Source organism: Sphaerodactylus townsendi, linkage group LG03, assembly GCF_021028975.2.
Source record: "Sphaerodactylus townsendi isolate TG3544 linkage group LG03, MPM_Stown_v2.3, whole genome shotgun sequence".
Taxonomy (NCBI): Eukaryota; Metazoa; Chordata; class Lepidosauria; order Squamata; family Sphaerodactylidae; genus Sphaerodactylus; species Sphaerodactylus townsendi.
Genome location: NC_059427.1, coordinates 33842179 through 33861537, shown reverse-complemented (window position 1 = coordinate 33861537; position 19359 = coordinate 33842179). Strand labels below are relative to the sequence as shown.

Below are 19359 nucleotides of genomic sequence, written 5' to 3'. Positions count from 1 at the left end.
ACCACCTGAAAACCTGAGATTTAAATGAATGGCCCAAATTTTGCCCAACAGGAATAGTGTTTCCTTAATTTTGGGGAAAGGCTGTGTAGATCCAAGCTCCTGTGTCTCCCAGCTCCTGTGAACCAAACATGGCTGTGAAAGTAGTTGCTGTCCGAGGGCGGGGCCACCCCTGGTCAGAGTCTTTGACCCAATAACCACATTACACTTTTGGCTGGGGTAATAATTTTGCCATAGCCATCATTTTATCATACAATCAGAAGCGTGAGATGCAGCATGGGATTTTGATCTGCTCTGTGACATGGCTGCGGAGCTCCAGCGGGTGGTCGACCTCTTGCGAGAGCATCCCGTTGACGTAATGCTCAACTGAATGGTCGGTCTCTTTCTGTAGCATTCCCTACCAGTAGGGAAGGGGTAGCTCCCTAGCTCCCCCCCCCCCGTGACCCTTTCAGATCAATACCCATGCAGTAGTTACTATATGCATTACCTCTCTTCCCAGTGTCTTTGTGTGCCCCCTGAGGGCCATTGCTGTAGAAGTGAGACTCCTAAACAAGTTGCCCTTCTCTTGTAGAAACAAAGTCAAGCTGCTTTGGCTAGTGCAAGGAAGTGGGTGTACATTTATATGGGGCAGGAGAGGGAAAGGGTTGCCAGCTGCAGGATTGGAAATTTCTGGAGATTTTGGGGTGGAGCCTGGGTCTGGCAGGGTTTGGAAAGGAACCTCTGTGGGTTATAATGCTAGAGAGTCCACCTTCCCAAGCAACTATTTTCTCCAGGGGAACTGATCTCTGTCACCTGGAGATCAGTTGTAATTCTGAGATATCTCCAGGCCACAGCTGGAGGTTGGTAACCCGACTGGGCTGTGATTTCGTCTTGTCGCCACTTTCCTCCTGCCGCATGGCATATTCTCAGCAGCGAGTTTCTAGCAGCTTCTGGGAAAAGGCAGAAAAGATCCGCTTTCAGAGAAGCCTTGCATTTACAGGACTGATCTGCCCCTCTTGAGATCCCAGCAACCTTGCTGACCTCATAATATTTTCAGCAGAGTAACATAAAGATGACCGGCAGAGAGAGGGAAGAAACACCCTGCCGTCTATTGCCCTGCTTCCTATTAAACAGGTTTGGTGTAGAATTGATCTCGGTTTAGGTGTGAATTTGCTTCCTCCACCTCCGTCCCTTAAGTATTATGTTATAATAAGCCATTTCCCTTAATTTCCAGATTGTCTTCAGCTTTTCCTCCCTTTCTGTAGCATTCCCTTTTTCACATTACTTCCAAGCTATATATTGTCCCTTTCGCTCAGTGGCTTCCTTTTTCTGCCCGCAGGATGAGGTTCTGTGCCAAATCAATGCTTCCATCTCAGTGGCTGTTCCTGGCATATGTGTTAATGGTGTGCTGTAAATTGTTGTCTGCGACTAGCTACCATCCCCGGGGGCATCCAGGTAGGAGCTTTTAAACTCATTACGCCGCTACCGAGGCCAATTAATAACACTCTCCAAACGTTAGAGTCCACTTTTTAGCCATGGGTAATTGATGAAGCTGTTGACAACGTGTTACGATCAGAGCAAAAAGGTTAAGGAAACAACAAAAGGGGAAGGCGGGGGAGAGAGATGAGTTATTCGTGCGATTTCAGTGGGATTATGGTAACATTTTTGTAGAGTGGTTTCTTGAGTGGCTTCATTATCCTCCGCAATCCTGGGCTTATTTCTTTACTTTTTCTTCTGTGCCCAAAAGCAAGAATTCCATCAAACTTTTAATTTTATAGAAGAGGGAGAAAGAAGCATTTTGGAAAAGATTAAAGAGAAAACATTTAAGAGAGCCAGTGCAGGTAGGGGTTAGAGGGCTGGTCTAGGGTATTGGGAGACCCCGGTTTGACTCCCCACTCTGTCAGGGAAGATTGCTTGGACCAGTCACTCTGTCTCTGTGTAACTTACCTCTCAAGGTTGTAAGTCATTTTGGGTCCCCATTGGGAGAAAAGTGAGGTGTAAATAAAATAAATAAATACTTTGAAAATGAGGCAGGAGGGAGTTATTTTGATATTGTTGTTATTGTTGTTGTTTTGTTGTCAAGTCTATCTGACTCATGACGACCCCTAGTGGGGTTTTCAGGGCAAAAGATGTTCAGAGGTGATTTGCCGTTGCCTGCCTCCATGTCATGTCCCTTATATTCCTTGGAGGTATCTCATCAAGTACTTGCTAGGGCTAGCATGGGCTGTACAAGGGAGGATTATATTTTACTAATTCATTTTCTGCAGTAAGCTTAACAAAATACATTCCTGATGTGAATACCTGCTGCAACTTTTAAGTCCTAGTAGGCCTTCCCTCCAGCCCATAGGATGAGAAAAAGAATGTGTTAGGAACACTCTGCCAAAAGGATGATGAGACGAGGAAAAGGAGCGGGGGTAAGAGTTGCAACAAAGAACTGATAATGCTTGGGAGCTCTTGGGGGTAGAATAAAGCTGTTATGTAGAATTGTGCTATGCCATGACATCACTTCCACTTCTGTCAGCAGAAGTGACATCATACATAACTGCAACACTCTAGCAATTTTCCAACGGTTTTACAGTGATGTCATGCTTGCCATGATGTCACTTCCCCGCCCCCCCATTTTCTCCCACCGCTGCTCGTAGATCTGAGGGCATTCTCAGATTTAATGTTGGGGGCAGAAGGAACTTTGCAACCAGGCTGAATGTGGAGGATATTCCTCCCCACAGTATCTTCTTTCTTGCACTGTGATATCTATTTCCATACAGAAACCAGTTCCTCTAAATCTCTCTTTTCTGTAAATTAACACTGCTTGAATCAAGTGAGAATACTGTGCGGATGTTGTTTGTTTAACCATAGCCTTAAAAGCAAATTCTCTATGGTTCAGTGGTCAAGTGTTGGACTCGACTTTTGGAGTCAGGATTCTTCATGAAGATTCCTCAGCAGCCTTAAGCAAGTTTTGATCACTTCAGTCCCAAATGTTGTGAGGCTGAATGAGTTCGTAATTGCAAGGGACTCAATGTGATAAGTGCAGAGTGAGGCATCAAAATACCAGCCTTTCATGGTATGCCCTTCTTCCCCTCACAGAAAATTAATAGAAAGTTCATTAGGAAACATGTCGCACCAGAGACACACACCCTAAACTTTGTGTACCTTAGAAATGTGGCTCTGTAAAGAATGAAACCAGAATTTGCTGATCCCATATTGTCACAGTTTTATGATTCTTTCTGGAAGCCGAGAAAGTTTAAAATTGGTTTATGTTTGTTCTGTAGGTATATCCTCAGACTTGATATTGTTGCTAAGTATCTTTGACAGCCCATGTTTTAGTTTACCAGTGTTTGTCAGCATGTGATGAACCATAACTTTTCTATGTTACTTTTACATCCCAAGTAAGCATTAAAAGTTTCAGCAGTGCATCATGGACAGCTCTCAGACATTTACATGACTGGGGTGCTGTGTGGTTTCTGGGCTGTATGGCCGTGTTCTAGCAGCATTCTCTCCTGACGTTTCGCCTGCATCTGTGGCTGGCACCTTCAGAGGATCTGATGCCAGCCACAGATGCAGGCGAAACGTCAGGAGAGAATGCTGCTAGAACACGGCCATACAACCCGGAAACCACACAGCACCCCAGTGATTCCGACCGTGAAAGCCTTCGACAATACATTTACATGACTGTTAATTCAAAACTTTTTCATTACTATTGCTGTTATTATGCAATAAGCTAGGGTTGCCAATCCCCACGAGGATAAAACAGCTGCTTTGTAGTGTCAAATCTATGGTATTATGCCTCACTGAGGTTTCTCCTGATACCCACTCCTAAATCTCCAGGAATTTCCTAACCTGGAGTTGGCAGTCCTATATATGGCAGATGACATAGACCATAAACAAGGCATGGCCAGGAATCAGAAAATCTGACACTCACAATCACACAAAATCCATTTCTAGAGTAGAATCTGATTACTTTTATAGAATCCTGACAATACTGGAAGAAGTTTGAACAGTCAACCACTCATGTAGGCCTGTTTCATTCATCTGCATCTTCTTATGATATATGAACATTTGAATTTAAATTCAAAAGGCTTCACTTTATATCAGCTGCTTTTGATACTTTTGACACAAAGGTGGGATATTAATATTCTGAATTAATCATACAAAATATCTCATGCCACACTTCGGAATAGTCCTTTCTTTCCATAAATCCTCTCAGGTGATCAATATGCAAGACTTCTCTTGTGAAATCTGTTTTGTGAAAAACTGAGAATGGTCTATAGAACTGGAAAGGTTTCTGCAAAGCTACCATGAAGGAGAAATGGAGGATCAGTTGTTTCCCAATATAATTTCCCTTCCTTCTTCTGTGCTGATGTTTTTGCTGTGAAAACAGCATTATAGCACCACCTAGTTATAATTTATAAGTATCACAACATATTCAAAAGTAATAATGAAGGGAGAAAGTGAGTTTTCAGGAAACAGACTAGGAAACCAGCCATTTAATCCTAACCATAAATATCCCTTATGTCAATTCTGTCTTATTTTAATTTTTGGCAACAAACAGCAAATTTCTGGGCATCCTAGTTGCTTTGTAAAATGTGTAAAGAAATAAGGAAGCGTGCTTTCTTTTAAAAACGTAGCCCACATGGGAAGGGGTGTTTGTGACTGGGATGTTTGTGTAAGCCAGGGGTCCCCAAACTTTTTAAACAGGGGGCCAGTTCACTGTCCCTCAGACTGTTGGAGGGCCGGACTAAAAAAAACTATGAACAAATTCCTATGCACAAATGATTGTAAAATGTTTGATTTCACCTTTCAGCCTTTCTGTCATGGTCTATTTTTAGAACAGTGACCAAAGTATGTCAAGTACAGGGTGGGCTCCAAATATTGTTGGGGAGGCTGTGGAATTCCTTCCCCTGTAAAAAAAAGCAGAACTTTCCCAATGAGGCATTCCATCTAACCCAGGATTAGGTATCTTCCTGGGTTCTTCCTCCCTAGCAGCCAGCGAGCGATTCACCAGCCTGGCTGATGCCAATGGGAGTGAGCCGGAACAGAAAGCCTGAGAGCAACACATGGAGTAGCCGAGAGGGAAGGGCGGAGCAGGAGTTGCCACGTGTAAGGTTTCCAACTCTGGGTCAGAAAATTCATGGAGATTTGGGGGTGCCATCATGTAATTGCAATCAACAGCCATTGGGGCCAGTTCCTCCTCTCCCTCGAGCCCTCACTGCACATGAATGGAGCCATCGCTGCCATGCCTGGCGGGCCGGATAAATGCCTTCAGGGGGCCACATTTGGCCCCGGGGCCGTAGTTTGGGGACCCCTGTAAGCACTCTTGTAGTCACTGTGTTGATAAAAAGAAGAAACAAAAATTCCAAATTTCCTGCACTGACAGGTCTGCCAAAGAAATTGTGGAACCAAAATCAACCATGCAAATGTATGCAAATCTGTCTAATTGGAATATTATCCTAATTTCATAATTTGTGGGAGATAGCATAATTATAGACAATTTCCTTGAATGTTTTACCAGGCTATTTTGATTTTTCCCCACGTTCATCATGTTTACTACTTATTATATAACATTAAAACATTGAATATCCACACACACACACACACACACACCCCGCTAAAAAAGTTCTGGAACATGTACTTCATAACCTCTGTCAGCTAGTGATTAACTTTTGGGAATCTCAGGTTTCAAAAGGCTATGGCCACATAACCAGAATATATGAACCTGACCCTGTCCTTTCACATGTTGCTTCTTCAGCCACGTGGCTTCTTCAGCCACGAAAGACCCAAAAGTGAGGGGTTCCAGTGGATAGGTGAGAAGACTTGTTTACGTTTTAATGTGTATAACCAGCCTTTCTGCTTAAGTCTTCAGAGTGGTTTACAACATTAAAAAGACCCAACCATTGAAACAACAATGAACAATAAAATGAATCTGCAATACATATTCAAAATGTAAAGATTAATGTATAGCATCTAAAACTGAAGAAGAGAACAGTTTGGATTTATACCCCACTTTTCTCAATTTTAAGGAGCCCAAAGCAGCTTATAGACGTCTTCCCTGGGTGAGGTAGGTGGGGCTGAGAGGGTTCCGAGAGAACTGTGACAGGCCCAAGGTCATCCAGCAGACTACATATGGAAGAGTGGGGAATCAAAACCAGCTCTCCAGATTAGAGTGCCCCGCCCTTAACCACTACACGACCCTGGCTGGCTTTATTGCTTAGCAATTTGGATCTACTGACTTGTGTCCTATGATATGGTTTCCTTTGCACTGCTTTGTAGTGGAGGTTTTCCTATGCTGTGGCAGTTGCTTACACTGCTCCTAGCACTTTTTAGCTAACACTGTAATCCTAAAAACGTTTTTCTGGGATAGACTTTTGTATGATTCTGAATAGACCTTCTTAGGATAGTCCTCTAAATGTATTGTTGCTAGTGGTGGAAAGTGCCATCAAGTCACAGACGACTTATGGCAACCCTGGAAGAATTTTCACGGCAAGAGATGAACAGGGGTATTGTCGAAGGCTTTCATGGCCGGATTCAACTGGTTGTGGTGGGTTTTCCGGGCTGTGTGGCCGTGGTCTGGTGGATCTTGTTCCTAACGTTTCGCCCGCATCTGTGCCTGGCATCGTCAGAGGTGTTATCACAGAGGGAAGTCTGTTACGCACTGTGATAGAGGTAGTTTGCCATTGCCTGCCTCTTTTTTGGTGGACTTCCACTCAATTACTAGATGGGTTAGCTTCCAAGATCTAACAAGTTAGCCTGGACCATCCAGGTCAGGTCATATTATTGAGACCTGCAATCATATATACACAAAAGCTGAGAAAGGAAATCTATCTGAGAAACACTGCAACTATATATCCCTAATCTTGTTGAGGCTTTGGCACTTTTGGAATGGCCATCATTGGTAGATGGCTACTATAGTGATCAATCACAAGGGGTACTGGATTTGCCATGCCCCTCTTCTAAATTAAGGGGACTGATTAAGAATGCCCAATGGACTACCAAATCCTGGAGCTAACCATGAGTGAATGCTCCAAAAACCTGGATCTATATGCAAGAACTTGTGAAACAAAAGGCAAAAAGGTGTTTCTGTGAAAATGGACCATCACGTTGAATCTTGTGAAGTAATACAGCAGAGTGTCTTCTCAGGACTGACACTTCTTTTCCAAAGCATTTGAGTAGTTCAAGATCTATTTATTGGAACAGGACTTGACCCTGAGTCTTGTATTATTTGTGGCACTGTGTGACTTTTTTTCCTTAATACAGCAAAATCAATACACATGTTTTTGGACAGTAACTGAGGGTAAAAATGTTGTTGATGCACAAGTGTCAGCATGGTGACTTAGTAGAGGAGAGCTTCAGTGTAATGAGTGTACAAACGACTCTGAGTCCATACTTTCCACTCTCCCTTCGTCATCTAATCTGGCAGCTGCATCATGACATCAGCATGGGGAGATAAGAAATATGTGTCATTTTCAGGGCACACCACAGAAATTGAGTTGCAGTGAATAAAATGTCACCTTTCTCCTTGCTATCTAAGAAAATGTAAGCACTCAATTTTATGTCCCCTCTCAACCTCCTTTGCTGCCATTCTGAAGCTAATTTAAGGTAAGAGATCCACACGATAAGTACAGTGCTTTCTCGCATCTAAATCTTGAAAGAGCTATTTCTGTTTGTCTCTTTTAGAGCAGGAGGCAGCAGGTGGTATGCTATTAACAATGCCTGCTTATATTGGCTATGTATCACACAACATTTCCAAAATATTTCTCTCCCCCTCTCCCCAGCCCACTGTGGGAAAGAATGGTATGGGACAAGGTGTAGAGCAGGGGTGCCCAACCTTTTGAAGCATGCATGCATTTTTAGAATTTTGAGAATGGGTTGTGAGTGCCACCCCAAAATGGCTGCAACAGGAGATGGAGCTAAACCAAAATGGCTGCTGCAAGAGGTGGAACCAAATACAATACTTCCCTGTTTGCACTTTTTGGGAATAATAAGGGAAGCTTGAAGGGGGAATGGGTGCCAAAGTAAGTACTAGTAGGACCATGGTACAGAGGGTAAGAGAGGAAACATTTTGCGAGCATTGACTCATGGTTTGGACATACACGTACAGAAGGTATCCAGTGGCAAACCTCACTGCCCTACTGTGTGTTTTCTTAATGCTGGAGGCTGAGAATAAATTGCAGGTGTTGTTGGGATACTAGCTAATCCACAGCTGAGCATGCCGAGAGTTGGTCTCTCAGGTGGGATTGAAATCTTCCCAGCTGTATTGTTTTCCAGACGCAATAAGAGATGACAACATTGACCTATAAAAACTCTTAATGGCCATTTCCCAATAGGCTTAAGACAGTGCGTCCTTCATTGCAAACCGGTGGTGATCTTTACGGTCAACGTTCCCTTTTACCATCTGGTATGAAACTCACTTTCCTTGGGGGATTCGCTTGTGTGTTCCAGAAACTACGCAAGCCCTTCCTGCTCAGTTCAGTTTACTATGTATGTTTTAAGCCAGGAAAGTTGTTGCAGTTCCAGCCTTGATGCTTTATTTTAGTTAGGTACAAATTAGCTATTTTCTCCCTCTCTCCCTTGTTTTTTTTTTTAATGCTTGCTGTTGCTTTCAGGAAGGACCGGTTTTGAAATTAAAGTAACTTATCCAGCCATGCTAGAGCAAGCACAACAAGCAAGCTGTACTGGACAATATTTGAAGAATCTCACCCTTTCCTGTATGCCGAATTTCTGAATATCCTGTATTCTCAGTCATCATGGCTAGGATGTGGTCATGGCTGCAAACTTGAAAGGCTGTAAAAGGGGAGTGGACAGATTCATGAGAGACTGGGCTACCAGTGGCTAGGAATCATGATGGATGTCTACTCCCTCCAGTGCCAGATGTTTGCCTTTTTAAATCACCTGCTGGGGAGCACGGGCAGGATGTTGCTGTTGCAGTCTTCCTCTTTGTAGGCATCCTAGAGACAGCTGGTTGGCCATCATGTGAACAGGAGGCCGGACTTGATGGGCCTTTGTTCTGACCCAACATGCCTCTTCTAGTGTTCTTATGGACAGTTCACAGTGCACAGTCCTGAGCAGAGTCAGTTCCTTCTAAGCCCATTGATCTTAATGTGTTTTGAAAGGTATAACTTTTCTTAGGATTGCACTGGATGTGACCCAAGAACAGAGAAATCAGGAGTAGAGTCATCTTCACTACTCCCTTAGATCTGTTTTATAGTGATTTAGTGAAGTTGGCTGTTGTGGGGTTTCCAGGCTGTGCAGCTGTGGTCTGGTAGTTTTTGCTCCTAATGTTTTGCATCTATTGCTGGCATCTTCAGAGACATGTCATGGCACAATGTGTTTCTCTCTGTGACACAGTCTTACAGCCCGGAAAACCCACAACAGCCAGTCGATTCCACCCTTGAAAGCCTTTGACAATACATCAGTGAAGTTGCTTCCACAAGTTGTTGGTAGGTGCTGATTTCATGCCTTCAGCTCATAGCTGATTCTTACTTCTTTGACATTTTTATTTGGGTGTGGAAAGGTGGGCCGAAAGCACATGCTGCTCTTGCCAACACTGATATGTGTGTGTGCGCGTGCATGCGCATGTGCAAAACTCTGGAAAGCAGTAGGGGGGAAAAGATTGGGATCCTGATTCTGAGTGTTTAAGGGCAACAAGTATCAGAATGACACCGCTGAATTTGTAGGCAGGTCTCCCATAAAGATTCATTTTGCAAGCAGGTGATCCTCATTCAAGTATGCTGTGTGAGGTGGCCTTCAGTGGGTGGACGTGGAACTGTGGCTATTGTAATTGAAGCCAGATTTTGCAGTAGTAGGGATAGCAATCCTTCTCGTGAGGGTAAAAGAATTTAAATACTGCACTAATGAAATAGTTGTGTCTTAATATTCAGTCTAGAACTGAAATATCATGTGTATTCTGTCTTTGTGCCTCAAAATATTCGCCTCAATATGTGCCTCAAAAGATGTGCCTCAAAATATTCGGACAAAACCATAGTTCTCTTTGTCTTCTGTTTTGTTGAATGCTATTTACTCCTAACACGAAAGGTGTGTTCTAAAGGTAAAATAACCTTTAAGCCCCACTAGAGGGCTCTGCAAGGCTGAAAACCGGGCAGGAGCTGCCAGACAGACGGAAAGATCTCCCACTAATGATGGAAGCAATACCTATGCAGTTTGCTAATCAAAAGGATGAATTCTTTATCTTTTCACAGGTCAGGCTTGAAAGGGTTATGATGTGCTTTATCCTGCTTAAGTCCATTGACATCTTAATTTTTTATTCTATTGTATTTATGGATATTTTTGCTTTGCTTCTAAATAAAGGTCTTTAATTGCTCCAGGCAATCATGCCCAAAGGGCACACGGGTATAACAAAAGAATCCCTTTAAACCTCACAGTTCTTGGCTCGAAAACAGGCATGTTTCTGAACAATAAAGAAGGGGTATATATGGATTTGTTGTATTAGCTATTTTACATATGTAGGAGAACATAGTACACACAGGATCCGTTTTGACAAAGTCTTCAATTTAAATGCATAGGTAGGTTTTCCACCAGGGAGCAATTCAATGTTAATTTGGTCTTTTATAATGTAAAATATAGCCTCTGGTATAGTTTCCTCCAGGAACGTGCACTTTACAATGTGTTCCTGTATGAATAGATTTATGTGTCCAAGGAAGCTGGAAACAAATTACAGACTGGATGATTAATGTGTAGGTTTCATGGATCAGGATTCGTTACAGCATCAAAAAGAATAACAATCCTTAAAGGCATGCAGGGTGAATGTTTGAATGATCAAATCTCCACCTTTCCCAGGCCGTTGTGTTTGGACATCATGACAAATTGGAGACTGAACAAAGCCTTTCCAGTTCAGGAAGTTTGGATTTGGATTTATACTTTGCTTTTCTCAACTGTAAGAAGTCTCAATGTGGCTTCCAAACTCCTTTCCTCCATCTTCCCTCAACAGATACCTTGAGAGGTAAATGCATTCAAATGAATTCAAATCTCCAGGGTTTGATGAACTACATCCTAGGATATTAAAAGAACTGGCAGAAGTAATCTTGCAATGATCTTTGCGAATTCCTGGAGAACAGGAGAAGTCCCAGCAGACTAAAGAAGGGCTAAAGAAAAAAAGAGAGGACCCCAATAATTATTGCCCAGAAAGCATGACATCAGTGCTAGGAAAGATTCTAGAGCACATCATTAAACAGTCTGTAAGCAGAGAAGCCATTGAAATCCACAAGCACATGGACAATTTCAACAGAAAGGAAGAAACCATGAAAATGAACAAAATTTGGCTACCAGTACTTTAAAACAGTAGAATCAAGAAAATGCTTAGTGAACACCACTCAGACACAGGATGTCTCCAGGCAAGAAGCAATGAAATGGATTAAAATGGATTAAAATACTATGCAGATGCCCTCACTAATTGATTTTGCAACTTCATTGTTACTTACATATGCTAAAATGGGTGGATTCCACTGAACACATGCAAATCACGCTTGCTAATTGCATCCTTTACATTTGTTAACCAGTGAAAATGGTTCTTTCTCCCACCCCGGACATTCCACAGGTATATATACTCCACTTACTTTACTACCATCAGATTCTCTGAAGATGCCAGCCACAGATCAGGCGAACCGTCAGGAGAAAATGCTACTGGAACATGGCCATTCAGCCCGAAGACCCCACAACACCCCAGTGATTCCGGCCATGAAAGCCTTCAACAATACATAGTCTATAAGCACTTAGAAGGGAATACTGTGATCACTAAAAGTCAACATGGGTTTCTCAAAAACAAGTACTTCCAGACTAATATTTTTTTGATAGAGTGACAAGTTTGGTAGACGAAGGGAATGCTGTGGATGTAGCATACCTTGACTTCAGTAAGGCCTTTGACATGGTCCCCCATGACATTCTTGCAAGCAAACTAGTAAATTGTGGCCTAGATAATTCTACTGTTAGATGGGTTTGTAATTGGTTGACTGACCAAAGGGTGCTCACCAATGGCTCCTCTTCATCCTGGAGAAAAGTGACTAGTGGGATCTGTCCTCGGTCCTGTGCTATTCAATATTTTTTATTAATGACTCGGATGTTGGAATAGAGGGCATGCTAATCAAATTTACAAATGACACCAAATTAGGAGGGGGTAGCTGATACCCCAGAGGACAGGGTCAGAATTGAAAATGACTTGGACAGATTAGAGAGCTGGACCAAAACTAACAACATGAATTTCAACAGAGATAAATGTAAAGAATGGGTGACATCTGGCTTGACAGCAGTACATGTGAAAGGAATCTGGGAGTCTTAGTAGACCAGAAACTGAAGACCTTACCTGGAATACTGTGTCCAATTCTGGTCACCACAATTCAAGAATAATATTTGCAAGCTGGAACAGGTCCAGAGGAGGGCGATCAAAATGGTAAAAGATCTGAATTCCATGCCCTGTGAGGAGCGGCTTAGAAAGCTGGGTAAGCTGGAGAAGAGAAGGTTAAGGGGTGACATGATAACCATAATAATGGATTCAAGGTGCAGGAAAAGAGATTCCACCTAAATATTAGGAAGAACTTCCGGATGGAAAGGGCTGTTTGACAGTGGAGTGTGGTGGAGTTTCCATCTTTGGAGGTTTTTAAACAGAATCTGGATGGCCATCTGTCAGGAGTGCTTTGATTGTATATTCCTGCATGGCATGGGGTTGGACTTGATGGCTCTTGTGGTCAATTCCAACTCTATGATTCTATGTAGGTGGGCTGAGAGAGTTCGCAGAGAACTGTGACTAGCCCAACTTCACCCAGCAGGCTTTGTGTGTAGGTGTGGGGAAACAAATCTGCTTCACCAGATTAGAGTCCCCCACTCAAATGGAGGAGTGGGGAATCAAACCTGGTAATGTAGATTAGAGTTCACCACTCTTAACTACTACACCATGCTTGGAAAAAGGTGTGGCAGGTGTGAAGAGGCACATGACCGTGAGAACAAGCTATGCTCATACCTGTCATGAAGAAGCAGTGGTTTGTCATAGTCGAAGGGTTCAGATAGGATTGTACCATATGATTGTCATTATCCTAAAGTGCTGTCCTCAAAAAAAGTAATGCAACAAAGTAGAATATAATGTCACTGAGGTATTGCACAGTAGGTCCTCTTAATATTTTGTGCTTTGCAGTGATCCTGTTGGTTTTCTAGTCTGCTGTTCAGGTTTGTCGGGATTAGCATGTTAGATCGAGGGGGCTAGCGACATGACACAATACTTGCTTTCCCTGCAGCCACCCAGCAGCTGCAGGGAATGCCATTTTAAAGATCATTGAGAGCTTGATTCAGCTTGGAACTGTGCCGTGGGAGGAGGCGGTATCCTATATTTTGGCCTAGAGTGCCTGTGAAGTATGTGTGAGTTAAAGCACTGAGAAAAATAAGCTTTTTCTGGATACCCATTGAGTGCTCTTGGTATACATATAAAAAAGCTAGTCAAACCACTTTCACAACTGTTTGCAAGTGGATTTTGCCTTTACGCACAGCTTCAAAGAGCACTGAAAGCAGTTTGAAAGTGCATTATTCTGCATGTGCAGAATGAGCCTATGTGTGGAATTTCCTGTGAGCTGGAGACCAAGGAAGTAGTTCGGATTCCATCCACTCTGTGTATGTACGTGTGCATGCGTGAAGATCAAGTTGCACGTTCCTTTTAAACATGTTATTTCTGTACCATTCAGTTCAAACCCTTTTCTGTAGCTTCCGGGTCTATTTAAGTCTGTAGAACTATATTCTTATTAAATTGGTGGGAGAAGTTTTCTCGTCTTTCTCTGAACAAGGAGTAATGGATAGCATTAATATCACATGAGGTTTGTTTTTTTTTTTAAAAAAATGTTCTTACACATCTTTGTAAAATCCTTCAAGGAAGTTAAAGGCAGCCCCCCTTTTTCTTTCTTGATTTTACCACAGACGGCTTGTTTTGTTTCAGAAAGACAACAGTTGAAGGGCAGTGGCGTGTTTTTTTTTTTTAGAAAAAGCAGGAGATTAGACATATCATCTCGTGTTCAGCTGGGTAATCTCTTCTCATCACACTGGAAATGATATCTGTCAGAACAGAGTGGAACCAACATTTGGTATTCATTAACTTTCTGGACATCAATCTCTTAACAATGCTCCCTAGAATAAAAATAAATTATGAGCAAGAAAGCTCAAGGATCAGAGCTCTTCTTAGTTGGTATCAGCCCTTTGTTTTTTTTGTTTTTGTTTTTTTACAATTTTCTTTTGTGTTCGGCTGCAGCAGAAGGACCAAACAGGAGTGGAACCGCTGAAGGCTTTCGTTTTTGCTACCATGCTCGAATTTTCAGTTTCCTGCAAAACCGCTTGATGTCTGAGATATTTGCCCTATCTTATTATCAACTTTCCTCCTTAACCTTCCCCTTTCCAAATATACACTTCAAAAAGGCACCTGCTGGTCTTGTAATCAGCGTGCAAGAAATGTGTAGTTTCATGCGGTGTGATAATAGGCATCATAATCTGTATAGGAGGATGCATTTTAGAAAATACTTTGTGTTACTTTATGGATGCACACATGTTCATTCCCCTTCGTTCACTGAGATACTCATTTAGCTCACTTCTCTATCCAAAGCGACTTACTTCCCCACTTTGGCCTCACTGTGCATGTTTGCATACTGTCCTCTACTGTCCTCATTGTTCCTGTCACATGGCCCCTGCCTTATAAATATAGGCACCCACAAATCACTGTACTAGACTCAAATAGGCCCGTAATTGCGACAGGGGGCAGAACACGTGGTAAGAGCTTCAGAGGAGGGGCATGCAAATCTCTGGGGCTGACCAGGTGGCTGCGCCTTACCACCTGGCAATGAGCGTGCTGGCGCACGTGGGCATCAGGGTGGAGCAAGCTCCCTATATTAGGCAGCATGTGGTTGCTTTGGCCTTTTTGACACCCGAACTGACCCACCCGCCCTCCTGGAAGGGATGGGACTTTAGTTTTTTCTTCATCACAGCCCTTGTGCGGGCGGTTTGAACAGAGGAGTGCATCTTTTTTGGGGGGAGGGCTGAGCTTGCATGCTGGACCTCCCCACCTCTGGGGGCTTCCATAAGAGGCTTGGGGCTAGGTGGGCTCGGGGCGCTTGCCACAAAGGCCTCTGCAAGTGAGCCCGACACCCCAGCAGTGTGGGGCCTCAAAGAATGGGGCGAATGCCTCATGGCCCAGTACCCTGTCCTACCCAACAGAATTGGGGTTGAAGCCGGGATCAGCCAGGGACGGTGACCATCAGATATGATGCGCTCCTCTTGATCTCCCAGCTTCAGATAATAATAATTATAGTTTTAATAAAGGGCTCTGGCCCATTTTCAATCCAAGCTGTGTTTGTGGTTATTACAAGAAAGCCTGTGCACATCTGGCCGCAAATACCCTCATAGCCACATGATTTCCCTTCTACCAACAACCCAGTTCCTTCCACCTATTTTCCCCTTCTCTTCTTCCCCTTGTTCTGATATTTCTAAGTGCTGGGGAAGAGTGTGGGACCTTCTCCCCAAGCCATTCACCTGAGCCAAAACACCGGGGTGAGCGGAGGCTTTCTGCCCCTGCGCTGGGTAGCATGATAATTGAACACTGTGTAGTTTGGCCCTGAGCTTCTGTGTCTTCTGTTGCTTATATGACAGCAAGACTTTTGGCAGGCAGAACTTTCTGTGTGTGCCTGAGCATTATCAACGACAGATGCTACCCCTTTACATTCTTTCACTGGTTTCCACTATTAAAGGCACAACAGTCTTATTTGTTGTTGACCCCTACTTACCTAGCTGATTGGAATAACAAAAAATATTGCCCTGTATATGTGCAAAATGGGGCTTGCATCATAGAATTTATCTGATGTGGGATATTGTTGTTCAGAGCAGAGTAGTTTTCTTTCGTTCGCTCACATGGATAGAGATTGTTCAGTGTTTTGGCTTCTTTGGGAGAGGAACTCATTTATGTATGTATTTATTTTGAGCATTTTTATTGCCAGGGATTGCACCTAGTTGATTGAGATGCATTGCTAGGTCAAAGTAGTTGTTACAAAATATATTGCCAGTGATTATATCTAGTTGATTGAGATGCATACCTACCTCAACGTAATTGCTACAAAGATATATGTAACTAGCCTGTTATATGTTACCACTGATATAATGGGACATTCTTTCCTTGATCTTTTCTTTATGGCTTCACATGCTACGTAGATAACTAGGATTACCCCTGACACTTCTAGTCTCATGGGAAACCAGATGCTTCCATTGTCCTGTGGGGGCAGGAGGCCAGGTGGCTTTATCTTTATCTGTCACCGACCTTGGGGCACCTTGGCTCCGAAATAACTCTTTCTCACATTCTTTGGGAAAATGGGAGGGGGGGATTACTTGTGAATAAAGGGGATGGCAAAAGCCTTCTAATAAACACTGCTGATCAACAATACAGAGTTCATTTATTGATTCAATTCAATTTAAATGTCTGGGTCTGTTACCCAGTTTGTACTACCGATGCCTAATAAAGGTCTGATTGATTGACTGAATATAAAGACAAAACAAAAAATCAATAGAAATAGAACTGTAAGTTAAAAATGAGCCCCCCCCCAAGAGGTGGGGTTCAACCAGTTCTCACCACTTCTCTAGAAGTGGTTACTAATTTTTTCTGAGTGCCGAGAAAGGGTTACTAAAGCAACCTCCCTGCCCAATAGGGACTAGAGGTGCGTGTGTACGGCGGCCCCACTGTTTGAATCCCACCACCATCGGAACCTGTTATTAAAATTTCTGGATCCCACCACTGGCCCCCCCCCCCAAAAAAAAATCTGGGTGGCAAACAAGACAGAGCTGTCCTTTATTCTTGATAGAGAACCAAAGACCTTATCTGAATCCTAGGATGGTCTTACTTCCATGGGGGAGGGGTGATGTATCTTTTCCACTTGCACTCTTTCTATCTCTGTTATGTATGATTTATTGAAAATGCACCATTAGCATCTCCTGGAAATGAATATTGCTTTGTCTCCAGCTGTGGGGAAGTTTTTTTATATGTCTCAGCCAGAGAGGTGTTGATCCTTGCTGGGCTGCCGTTAGTGATCTTGGGAGCTGCCCTGACCCAGTCTGCACCTGCATTTCCGTAATAATGAGAGTCCACTGAGTTCCCCCACCTTTCGCTGCTAAGAGCATTTTGCTCTTAGTAAAATGCCGACTGAATGGTAAATGAGGTAGGGAAGTCGAGGCTGAACCCCAAGGTGAATTGCCAGTGCCTGGAAGTTGGGCGATCTTAATAACTTCCCTGTACTGACTTCACTTCTTTGATTGTATCCTCGCTTGAGACTCCGCGCAGGAAGGGAGAGACAGGAGAGACTGCTTTGTTGTTTCCTGCCAGCCCCCATACTTTACCCCCCTCCTTTTTGGTCTGAACTACAGAAGGAAGGGCATGTGTGTGGTATTTTTCGTTAAAGAGACTGTGACGAGTCCGGGAGAGTCTCTCCAGTATTTTCAGCTGGAAAAAAAAATATGTAGCCTAATGGAGGTTTGGAAACACAGAGAAAAACACTAGACTCAGCAAAACGCTCTTTAATAGCGGATGATGCTTCAGTCCCCCAACAAGGAGCCAAGATAATTAGTCTGCCACTTGTGAATAACTATGTTTAGCTAATGTCAAGAAGCATCCCTTTTATCAGATTGAATCACATGGCAGTTAGTGCCTGATGAGGGAAAGGCAACGTAGTATAATCAGTTCAATAGTCCAGCTGTAACACATGGGGGAGGGCAACAGATTCCAGCACACTCATGCCATTCCATCATGATTACTCCAAACACTTGTTTTTCTTTCTTCCTTTTTGAACAAAATTCCTGTCAAGCGTAGGTGGATGCTAATACTTTCAGAAGAAAAAAAGTAGTAATAATACTAACAATGATACAAACTGGGAGCTGAAAGTATAGAACAGTGGTGGCGAACCTATGGCACGGGTGCCAGAGGTGGCACTCAGAGCCCTCTCTGTCGGCATCTGCAAACAGAGTCGCCCCCCTCCCCCACACATCTAGGCTGGCCTGGGCTGCTGGGCTCGATTATTAGCATTAAACCTAAGACCTAGTTTTGGGGAAGCAGTGTAGGTAACCCTGTTAAGCGCTGTTAAACCCCACTGATTTTCATGCGAAGAACTAAAGCACGATCCTTTACCTGGGAGTAAGCTTGGTTGCTGTCAATGGGGCTTGCTTCTGAGTAAACCCTCCTAGGGTTGTGATTCACCCATTGGAAGAGTTGCACGGTTGCTTCAAAGCAAAGCCACCGACTACCACCAAGCTTACTCCCAAGTTACGCACACCTTGGAGCCAACCGTTTTTTCTAAACTGAAACCTCAGTATTCAGGTTAAATTGCCGTGTTGGTACTTTGCAATAAATAAGTGGGTTTTGGGTTGCAATTTAGGCATTCGGTCTCAAAAAGGTTCACTATCACTGGTATAGAAGGACAGGGCAAGTGGGGAAGAAAAACGGTTTTCCACTCTGGAATGTTTTTGCCCCAGATTCTTCCCAAGGGTTTGATATATGGGAAGTCCCCTCTCTTTGTCCTATTTCACTTAGCCAACAGCTGCCTTTGGACCTTTCAAGAGGGTTTGACTCCAGTTGAGATTCTGAGTCCGTGCTCAGTAGATCACCTTGGAGATAGAACAGCAGTGCTTGTAGCAAACCCATGCTGCTCAAGAGACTGTAGGGGGTTTGCCTTGGTGTGAGGGAGGCATGCCTAAATGGGGACAGCAGGATTTAGGGAGAGTTTGGGGTGGGGTCAGGTGGATTGTATATCATTAATATTAATTATTTGCAAATTGTGCAGTATCTGCCTTTCCTCTTTCTGCTCCCATCCTTTGTTGTCAATATTCCATCCCGTGGTGAGAGTCAGTCTGGTGTGGTCGTTAGTCTGCTGGACTAAGATCTAGGAGACCCAAGAGTGAATCCCAGTCTGTCTTGAAAGCGTGCTGGGGAGCTTGGACCAGTTACGCACTCTCATCCTAACCTACCTCACAGGGTCATTGTGGGGATAAAATTAAGGCAGGAGAATCATATAAGTCATTTCAGGTCTCCATTGGGGAGAAAGGAAGGATGTAAATGAAGCAAATAATACATACACCCAAATTTACTGCAGAGATACATTTTTGTTAGGGCCAAGGCAAACTTGATGCAAAAGGCCCTGTGCACTGGGTTTTTTAAATTACTGGATTTGTAGATAGTGGAAGCACTAGAGTACTTTTTCCCTTCCCTGCCTCTTCCGTGATTTAAAATGCCCCTCTATCAAGCAACAGTTGGCTTTCGTGGCAAGAAACAAGGGTTCCCTTGCCTGAAATAACTTGCCTGTATTTGTAACAATAGCTAATTGTTCCTTGAATTCATGGAAGGCATAGGAAGAAAGGGTGAACTATCGGTCCCCCAGC

General features: G+C 43.3%; 1 protein-coding gene across 2 annotated transcripts in view; it reads left to right on the top strand.

Moving 5' to 3' along the window:
• TAFA4 (TAFA chemokine like family member 4) overlaps positions 1–19359 on the top strand; it is a 180999-nt gene that overhangs the window by 64658 nt on the left and 96982 nt on the right. For both annotated transcript variants that reach the window (XR_007244095.1, XM_048491806.1), the window contains exon 3: positions 1316–1431. Coding sequence is in view for 1 of the 2 variants with exons in the window: in XM_048491806.1 (XP_048347763.1) it covers positions 1316–1431 (116 nt within the window). In the remaining variant the exon portion in view is untranslated. The remainder of the gene's footprint in view (positions 1–1315; positions 1432–19359) is intronic.